The 11,201-nt window shown below is 37.3% G+C and overlaps 1 protein-coding gene across 1 annotated transcript; it reads left to right on the forward strand.

Moving 5' to 3' along the window:
• The first annotated feature begins 991 nt into the window (after positions 1–991).
• LOC128558251 (uncharacterized) lies at positions 992–2,134 on the forward strand. The gene has a single exon (XM_053547144.1). The coding sequence runs from the start codon at positions 992–994 to the stop codon at positions 2,132–2,134; it is 1,143 nt and encodes a 380-aa protein (XP_053403119.1).
• The last annotated feature ends 9,067 nt before the right edge of the window (positions 2,135–11,201 follow it).

Consider the following 11,201-nt stretch of genomic DNA (forward strand, 5'->3'; position numbering starts at 1 on the left):
GCCCATCGGAAAGGCTATTACCTACTAGGCATATTTTTAGATCTAAGTAATGCATTTGATAGGCATTGGAATAAAGGGTCTCTCTTGAATTTAATATCTCTAGGCATTAAGGGGAGAATGCTTACATGGATCGCTAATTTCCTGGAAGGCAGAAAAATTAAGGTAAAGGTCAATGGCCATTTGTCAGATACAGTAGAACCTGACAATGGCACACCCCAGGGAAGTGTGATTAGTCCACTGATCTTTAATCTCATCATGAACACTCTAAACACGGCTATAGATGCACACAACAAACAGTCCCCCCCGGTGACCGAACCGAACTTGCCCAATTTGTAGATGATGGAGCCACATGGGTAACATCACCAAACCCACATAGTGCACTACTAAAAGGCCAAAAGGTCCTTGAGGTATAGAAAATGGAGTAATGAATGGGGATTCACCATCAACCCTAATAAAACACAAGTGCTAATGGTGTGCCGGCAACCATATCTTAAAGTCCTAGCAAAATCGAATAAAGTAACGCCGGAACTTAAATTATGTGGTAAAACCCTTGAAATAGCACCGACCGCCAAATTCTTAGGAATGTATTTTGATCAATATTTAACGTGGCACCATCATATAAATAATCTAGTTAATAGGTGTGAAAAAGATATTAACCTCTTGAGACTAATATCAGGAACAAACTGGGGAGCTAATAAGAAAACTAAACTCCTGTTATATAACTCCTTAATTATGAGCAAAATTAATTATGGTAGCACAGCATATGCGTCAGCCTGCAAATCACAGTTAAAAGGCTAGATGTAATACAAAGTAAGGCCCTAAGAGTAGTCACTGGAGCATATAAAACAACTAATAAAATGGCAGTATTAGTAGAAACGGCCCAGCTACCATTAGATATAACAAGAGGGGTCAATATGCTCAAATATTGGGCCAGATCAAGCCGCCTAGGTGAATATCTGCCCATAAATAATACAATCAAAGCACTGAAAGAATGCCCCATACCATCGAAAGGGTTAGAAACGGTCACACTGGTAGGAAAGAGCTTAGAACACAGCCGTACACTCGAGAGGTTAATAGGTTACTAGATAATAACCAATTAAATGAAGTAAACATACAAGAGCCGGTGTTTTCATATAATGCTGGGATCATGGTCACAACCCCCGACTTAAGCCTTAAATGCTTCATTAATAAAACAGAAGATACCACCCAGGCCAAACATATAACAGAAATGCATATAATGAAGTATTATAGGTCACATTACCATATATATACAGACGGTAGCAAAAATCCCAGCGAAAATAAAGCTGGCGCGGCCTTTGTTGTCTTTGATCCCTATAGCAAAGAAATTTGCTCGTCGGCTCTCAAATTAGACCCAAGGGTCTCCATATTCACGTGTGAGGCAACAGCCATCCAACATGCACTGAAATGGATACCCGAAAACATGCCCAGAAACATAGCTATATTTACAGATAGTTTGTCTGTATTACAATCAATAAATACAGGCAGGTCACACTCAAGATCTGATATAATAGTTGACATTATTCATAAAATCAGCCATCTCAGTAAAATAGGTATACATGTTTCCCTAATATGGGTCCCGAGTCACGTAGGCATTATGGGAAACGAAAGGGTCGATCAACTAGCAAAGCAAGGGTCCGAAAATGGAGCCCCAAAACAGGTCAAATTAGCAGTATCTGACGTTAATAGCATAATAAAGGCCAAATCAAGGGAGTTTTTTAGACAGAGATGGCTACAACAAGACACAATGCGCTGCGCCCTCTCTGAACATATCCCCAGTAAGATGCAAATTTATAGCACAAACACCGGCCATGATAAGATCATTACCAGATTAAGGCTGGGGCGGAACGGTCTGGGCTGGGAGAACTACTCAGATAAACATCTATGCCCACACTGTACAGAATACGAAACATTCAACCACGTATTCTTTGACATACACAAAGAGTGTACACGAAATGCAGAACACAGATTGGAACTTGAATGTGGACTCCTGAAACTCGGGTTGGTCTGTATAGACAGAAAGACACTCCTCTTCCCTCCAAAGGAAGTCGAGCAGCAGGTCTACAGCCTCCTAATACATTTCATCACGAAAATAGGTTACTTGAACAGAATATAAACAAAACATAAACATTACATAGGAGGGGCCCGACCAAGCAACTAATTTTATAACTTTGGCCTTAATTCAATATCACAAAGTACCAGGGGGTTTGAATCTCTATATGCACCCCGTCTGGGGGTACCATGTAAGGCTTAACGGCACTGGTGCGGTCAATAGAGATAATATAATCTCAGGGGAAACGTGTAAAAATATGGTAAAATCTTAAACATCTTACAAAAGAGATGGCGTCAATAATCAGGGGGGTTGAGCTAGTATATGCACCCCGTCTGGGGGTACCATGTAAGGCTTAACGGCACTGGTGCGGTCAATACAAGCGATATATCCTCAGGGTGAAAGGCGCTATCTATTAAAGTTACTAGGGTCGGGCCACAACTATGAACAGCAATAAATAAATTTAAAAATAACATAGTACCAGGAGCCGACTGTTTATAGAGCATATCAGTTGAAATAAGCCTGAAAGAGGTTTTATTATTATAACTTATATTATATTAATTTAAATTTTAAGTAGTAAAATGTGTATATACATATGTTATTTTAATTTTTCTATATTTTAAATCATAAGGCCAAATACTTTTTATCTACCAGTATATTTTAAATTGTTTGATTTTAAACATATATGTAATTTTAAGCCATAATCAGGCTCTTTTTAGACAATGATTTTAAAACTAGGAGACATATCCTTGCAATTACTTTACATTTCGGCAAGGATGGTCAACTGTTTTAACTAAATTTTTTTTAAATATATTTTTATAGTTCAATTTTATTAAAACTTTAGACAAAATAAAAATCAGGAATAAGAGTCTTTGTGTTTTCGTCTTTCGGCAAAGGCCGACTCTGATTTTATCAAATTCTATCAAATTTTATGGAATTTTAGCTAGCTTTTTAACCAACTTTTATTCAGTTTTAACTCTTTTATTTAGATAAAAGATACACCAAAATTAAATAAACCTAGTAAACTAAATTAAGCATTGGCCAGCAATGTATATATGTGGTAGGGACCTATGGTGGCATAAACAACGCCCGGACCGAGAAAGCATGTATTAGAAAGACGCCACCATAGGAAAATCCAGTAGTGACGACGAGCCGGAAACATACAGATGTCAACATACAATGGTAAACAAACAACAGGTAAACGGGTACATTTTAAGTAAAAATTCTTACGCGTAATTTAGCTACCGGGTACACAGGATTCGCGTGTAAAACATTTATTAATTCATAGATTATCTCCAAATTTTCAAAATCGCTGAAGAATACATATAGCTATATGGCTAGAGCATTTTTAGTAAGATAATTTAATATAAGCAAAATCACTTAGAAACGGTCGGAATTTGATAAAACCAACAGCAAAATTTCATACAGCGCGATCGTAAATATATTTTCTATACAACACGTAAAGTGATTAATATCGATATAATCATTAAATTTAGACCCTAGACTAGAAAGTGCAAAAAACAGATCGGAAAAACATTAAAAAATAACAAAATGACAGCAATTTAAAAATATAAAACAAAATTGTTAAAGCACATTGAATGTTTAGCGCATATAGAGTAAGCATATTTATCGATATGACACAATTATGCAGTAGGCGTGGCGTGTAATCTATAAATAACCTGTGTACTGTCAACAATCGGACGTATATAAAGGCTATGTTTTAGACGTGTTTTTAAAGTTTTAATGTTTTTAAAGTTTAATAATAAAATAAAGCTTAAGAGTATAGATGTAGTTCATGGTCAGTGGCAGTTTTTCTCAGGCGCTTCAGGAGTGTTAGTAAGGTAGTCGCGGCTCTTACCCTGGATGACTAAATTTAATAAATTTAAATATATATTTCATAACCTATTTATTATTTCGGAAATTTAGACACAGTATAGGGGGGTATAACATTTAAAAACAATACAATAACAATAAATACTCCAGCCAAGACCCAGACATGTTCCAAAACAACACCCGGGCCTTGAATCAAGGTCCCTTTTTAAATATATCATATGAATCTAATTCTTTGGAATCGATCCAGGCGCCGACCTGTATCTGGCAACAGGTCTCCAAATTCAAATCTCGCTGGGCCTACGATTGATTAGTTAGACTGGAAACAGTCATAACTACGCAGCGCAGCGTAAACAAATAAAAATGAATAAAACAAAACAAAAACAAACTGCAGTTTTATTGAATCGGGGAGCCTCAGTAATGTACGTTTTATCACGGATATTAACGGAGGTTCCCCGAGGCAATTCACCCGTGTGTTTGTCCGTGCAACCATTGTGGACACATTTCATGTATTTGCACACTATTACGTCATCTTTTATATTACCGTAGTGTGTTGCAGACGTCATCGGTATTGCAACCGTCGAAGGTGAAGTCGTCAATTTTGATATGGATTCCTGCACCTGCTTTTAAGAAGTTGTGATATCCTGATAAATACTGGGAGTATCTAAATCCTAATTATGAGGGTGTAACTTCTTACTCAAAAGTACTTACTAAAGCCTAAATTAGGAGTTAGTAAATCTAATTAGTAGTTATATGTCCTAAAAAGACATTGTCGGTTTACATATAAATTCAGTATTTTTTAGTTTGCCTTATCAGTTTCTAAATGTATGTAATAATGATTCATTGTGTTAATTGCCAAAAATAGACACATAAAACAAAAGAAATGAGGTGAAAACGTAATTCAATAGGCAACGTGTGGGCGAAATACAACATCGTGATACGTTAAGATATGTCAAAATCCACGAACACAGACATTCGATTATGTTTTGCCTGTAGCATAAGTGAGATGCGTCTAAGGTTTGCATTATATGTACAATGTTCACAGAGCTGTCACACATAGCTAGACCCATTTCAGAGTACTGATCCTTATCCCTTTACCTAGCCTGCTGGCGGCAAGTGACATCAGCGAGTGATATCAGCCTGTACATCCATGCAGTCTGATCATGATCTGCACTGTTCGCCATTCAGTCAGTACCTTTTTGGTAAGCACCCCTTTTAACAGTTAATGGTAATGTCGAAATTGAAAGATGGACAAGTTCATTATAGAACTTTAGCAGGGTAAGGTTTAAGAGTTATCCTGAACTGACATAGAAAAAGAAAAGTAGGAGAGGAGTGCAGATTATACCTGTCACATTCGCTTACGAGCAAAAGTTATTTTAAAATCTTAATCGAAGAAAATGCTGGAGACAGCGAAGCTGTGTATTTTCTCCATTTTCCCCAAGTATGACCTGAACCGTTCAGCTGATGACGTGGATTTTGCCTGTTTAGTTTAACCATATTCTATTTCTCATTCAATATTTATTTTGTAAATATAAAAAAAATGAAGTAGAGAGAGAGAGAGAGAGAGAGAGAGAGTCCATCTCATTGGGAAGTCAATCTGATAGATAAGACATTTTTATATTCTCATCTTTATACTCTCACTTTTAAGTATAACTATTAAAGTGCATTACTATATGAATCTGCCAATCTGTTTTATGTTTTCTCTTTATCCGTATATCTATTGCTACCAAAGAGTAAGCGGATGAAAAATACGAGTATCGCGAAATAAGTTAATTCTCTGAATTTGTTTTAATTCTCTGAATTTGTTCCTATTCTATTTCGATCGGATCTGTTCTGTTCTGCTTCATTCTGTTCTGTTATGTTATGTTTAAAGGATAATGTTGTATTTCTCGCCGTTCTGCATGTGCGTGTGGCGTTTTCCTCTTGCAAAATTCTATTTGTTTTGTTTTGATAAGTGAAATACACGTTTTACCTCTTAACTAGAGGTAAAGATTGGAGACGAAAAGTTTACAACTTTTAGATACATTCGTGCGTTCTTTTTTTTGTGTGTAAAATTTACAATTTACGGTTCAATTTTAAACCTTCACAGTTTAATCGGACCTTCTTATTTAAATTGCCACGGTGGCATAATAAACTTACAACTTTTTGCGGCTTTAATTTTGATTCAGTCTCAACTTGTTAGGTCGCATATAAGGTCTAATCGCAGAATGTACATTTATTAAAACATGACTGCATTTCGTCTAGCCAAGAAAGATGTGTGTGTGTGTGTTCGGGTTTAACGTCTTTTTCAACAATTTTTCAGTCATATAAACGACGGTGTCTACTTGTAGCAGTGAGCACAATGCCCAACTTTATTGTGCTGCCTCACTGGAATATCACGCCGCAGACACGTGGCATGATACCCCACCCAGTCACATTATACTGACACCGGGCTGACCAGTCCTAGCACTATCCCCTTAATGCTGAGCGCCAAGCGAGGAAACTGCTAGTACCATTTTTTACGTCTTTGGTAGCCAAGAAAGATGCAACTGTCTTCCAGTCACGACCAAGAAGACTGGGTTCCATGCTATTCAGCATTGGGTGTGTACTGCCAGACACCTAAAGCTCTGTTTTGGACTGCTTTAATACAAGAGAATAATTATCGACCAAACATCATGCAGAGTCATGTGTGCGTTCATTATCTTGTACAGCAAGAACAAAGGACTTGGTGTAAGTTGCTAAATCATTGACCTGAAGTTTGAAGATTAACAACTTTTTTTTTCAAATCAAAATTAACTTTTAAAGTTCTGTCCGGTAAAATAAGAATTAGGATGATATAACGAGTTAAGTGCATGTAGAAATTTGCACACAAATACCAGATCCTAGTCAACGTTTCCATAGTTTATCGTCGTTTATGAAATCTAACGTCTTACTGAGATAGATGAAAGCACAGAAAGTTTATTGTTTCTGGTGTCAATTAAATTTGTCATAGTAGAAACATGATCTATTGTACTAGTACTTCGTTTTCTTCTAAAACTGTTTTGCACATCTACAGACTTTTCGTCAGTCTCTGTCCAGGTAATCATTTAAAATACTACAGCATATTTTATACATAGACGATGGTAACGATTCTGTTCTGTTCTGTGTTTCCCCCTATATGATATATGACCCGTAGGTCTGTTGTTGAGGACTTGTAGATGGGATTAATAACAAATATACGGAATTTGATATTTAATGTTCTTCTATGCTTGCAGTTTAAGCAGTTTCGCTCGAATGTGCACATATTCGTCCGAATTTCTTAAGTGTGTTATTTGAAAAACGCGAATCTTAGCTAGATATCCAGGTAATGTTTTAATGAAAACTAGAGTTGTCACAGGAGTGACGAATTATACCCCCACAATATGGCCTTGTCACAGAACTAAGCCAATGTCAAAGCTGAACTTGTTTGACCTTTGACCTAATGATCTCAAAATCAATAGAGGTCATCTGCTGGTCATGATCAACCTCCCTATAAAGTTTCATAGATATGTCCTAAAACAATCTAAATTCTAAAGCATATGTGTTTGTAACCTGGGCTACAGGTTACAGTTTTTCTCACTATTAAGGACATTTTTTCTTAATGTACCATACCATATGATAACGTTTAAAGACACGCGGTTACAAGGGTTTTTAAAATATGTGTGCCCCGCCCCCCCCCCCCCCCCCCCCTCCCACCCCATCTGAAAATGCTTCATACGGTCCTGCTGTAACCTATGTAACCACTGTAACAAGGCTACTTTTAACCAACCTATTGAAAATAGGATTAAACATGAAGTTTGATTATGATCTATATTGCTATAACCACTGTAACCAGGTAACAAATAAACCAACCCATGGAAAATAGGTTGTTTTTGGACCATATATGAAGTTTCATGATCTTTGGCCCAAGCATTCTCAAGTTATTGTCTGGAAAAGGTTTAAATGACCTTTGGAACCCAAAATAATTATGGGTCATCTGCTGGTCATGACCAACCTCCCTATTAAATTTCATGATCCTAGTCCCAAGCGTTGTGAAGTTGTTGTCCGAAAAGCGTTTAAGTGTTCCGGGACACTGTCACCTTGACCTGTGATCTGCTGACCTCAAAATCACTAGGGGTCATCTGCTGGTCATAACCAACCTCACTATAAATTTTCATGATCCTAGGCCCAAATGTTCTCAAGTTATCATTTGGAAACCGTTTAACTGTTTCGGGTTATTGTGACCTTGACCTTTGAACTACTAACCTCAAAGTCGAACATGACCTGTATTTAATCATGTTACACCTGTGTACAAAAATTTAAGATCCTAGAACCAAGCGTTCTCAAGTTATCGTCTGGAAACCGTTTAACTGTTCCGAGTCACTGTGACCTTGACCTTTGACCTACAGACCTCAAAGTAGAATTTGACCTGTATTTCATGACGTTAAACCTGTGTACCAAAAATTAAGATCCAAGGCCCAAGTGTTCTCAAGCTATCATCTGGAAAGCATTTAACTGTTCCGAGTGACTGTGACCTTGACTTACAGACCCAAAAGTCGAACTTGACCTGTATTTCATGTTGTTACACCTGTGTACCAAAATATATGATCATAGGCCCAAGCATTCTCAAGTTATCATCCGGAAACCGTTTAACTGTTCAGGGTCACTGTGACCTTGACCTTTGATCTATTGACCCCAAATTCGAAATTGACCTGTATTTTCTGATGTTACACCTGTGTACCAAAAATTATTCAAATCAGCCAAGCCTTTCATGAGTTATCATCTGGAAACCACAAAAACCAACGGACCGACCGACCAACCGCCAAGGTCACTCCTATATACCCCCCAAACTTCGTTATTAAGGGAGACTTTTCGGAAATTATTTTTGTGTCAAAAATGAATACAAATAAGGGGGTAATGCCTTTAGAGCATCAGTAAGTTGATTTCTAACATCACTGGCCATGTTTAAAGCATAAAAAGTGCAGTTTTTGCAACTTTTTGTTAAAAAGTTGAAAAAAAAAAAAAACATTTAGGGTCGGGCCAAAAATTTAGGGTAGGTCGGGATACCGAAACAAACATTTTCTTTTTAAGCCTTTATTTTGAAGGATTGGGGGGCGGTTCATTAATTGAGACTTTTTGGAAATTATTTTTGTTTCAAAAAATGAATACACATAAGGGGGTTATGCCTTTATAGCATCAGTAAGTTGATCTCTAACATCACTGACGATGTTTAAAGCAACAAGAGGACCATGATGGTCCTGAATCGCTCACCTCTTCCCACATGACCCAGTTTTGAGTATGACGTCGTTTTTTCTATTATTTGACATAGTGACCTAGTTTTTGAGCTCATGTGACTCAGTTTTGAACTTGACCTAGATATTATCAAGATAAAAATTCTGACCAATTTTCATGAAGATCCATTGAAAAATATGGTCTCTAGAGAGGTCACAAGTTGTTTTTTTTATTTGACCTACTGACCTAGTTTTCGAAGGTACATGACCCTGTTTTGAACTTTACCTAGATATCATCAAGGTGAACATTCTCACTAATTTTCATGAAGATCTCATGAAAAATATGGCCTCTAGAGAGGTCACAAGGTTTTTCTATTTTTATACCTACTGGCCTAGTTTTTGACCGCACGTGACCCAGTTTCGAAACTGACCTAGATATCATCAAGGTGAACATTCAGATCAATTTTCATGAAGATCCATTGAAAAATATGGTCTCTAGAGAAGTCAAAAGATTTTAATAATTTTAGACCTACTGACCTAGTTTTTGACCGCAGTTGACCCAGTTTCGAACTTGACCTAGATATCATCAAGATGAACATTCAGACCAACTTTCATACAGATCCCATAAAAAGTATGGCCTCTAGAGAGGTCACAAGGTTTTTTTTATTATTTGACCTACTGACCTAGTTTTTTAAGGCACGTGACCCAGTTTCAAATTTGACCTAGATATCATCAAGGTGAACATTCTGACCAATATTAATGGAGATCCATTCACAAGTATGGCCTCTAGAGAGGTCACAAGGTTTTTCTATTTTAGACCTACTGACCTAGTTTTTGACCGCACATGACCCTGTTTCGAACTTGACCTAGATATCATCAAGATGAACATTCAGACCAATTTTCATACAGATCCCATGAAAAATATGGCCTTTAGAGAGGTCACAAGGTTTTTCTATTATTTGACCTACTGACCTAGTTTTTGAAGGCACGTGACCCACTTTCGAACTTGACCTAGATATCATCAAGATGAACATTCAGACCAACTTTCATACAGATCCCGTAAAAAATATGGCCTCTAGAGAGGTCACAAGGTTTTTCTATTATTTGACCTACTGACCTAGTTTTTGAAGGCACGTGACCCAGTTTCGAACTTGACCTAGATATCATCAAGTTGAACATTCTGACCAATTTTCATGAAGATCTCATGAAATATATGGCCTCTAGAGAGGTCACAAGGTTTTTCTATTTTTAGACCTACTGTCCTAGTTTTTGACCGCACGTGACCCAGTTTCGAACTTGACCTAGATATCATCAAGACGAACATTCAGACCAACTTTCATACAGATCCCATGAAAAATATGGCCTTTAGAGAGGTCACAAGGTTTTTCTATTATTTGACCTACTGACCTAGTTTTTGAGGGCACGTGATCCAGTTTCGGATTTGACCCAGATATCATCAAGGTGAACGTTCTGACCAATTTTCATGAAGATCTTGTGAAATATATGGCCTCTAGAGAGGTCACAAGGTTTTTCTATTTTTAGACCTACTGACCTAGTTTTTGAAGGCACGTGACCCAGTTTCGAACTTGACCTAGATATCATCAAGGTGAACAATCTGACCAATTTTCATGAAGATCTTGTGAAATATATGGCCTCTAGAGAGGTCACAAGGTTTTTCTGTTTTTAGACCTACTGACCTAGTTTTTGAAGGCACGTGACCCAGTTTCGAACTTGACCTAGATATCATCAAGATGAACATTCTGACCAACTTTCATAAAGATCCCATGAAAAATGTGACCTCTAGAGTGGTCACAAGCAAAAGTTTACGGACGGACGCACGGACGGACGCACGGACGGACGACGGACACCGCGCGATCACAAAAGTTCACCTTGTCACTTTGTGACAGGTGAGCTAAAAATGTGCAGTTTTACAACTTTTTGTCAAAAAGTTGCAAACAATATTCTCCAAGGCCATAAAAAAATTTACGGTCAGGTAAAAAATTTAGGGTAGTTTGGGATACCGGAAACGAACAATTTTTTTAGGCCAGCATGACATGACAGAATGACAAAGTAGAGTAAGGACATAACAAAAGTGG

Source organism: Mercenaria mercenaria, chromosome 7, assembly GCF_021730395.1.
Source record: "Mercenaria mercenaria strain notata chromosome 7, MADL_Memer_1, whole genome shotgun sequence".
In the NCBI taxonomy this organism is placed as follows: Eukaryota; Metazoa; Mollusca; class Bivalvia; order Venerida; family Veneridae; genus Mercenaria; species Mercenaria mercenaria.

What these genes read in the sequence shown, in the direction of transcription:
- LOC128558251 (XM_053547144.1), top strand. Translation starts at nt 992, where the DNA reads ATGCCCCATACCATCGAAAGGGTTAGAAACGGTCACACTGGTAGGAAA.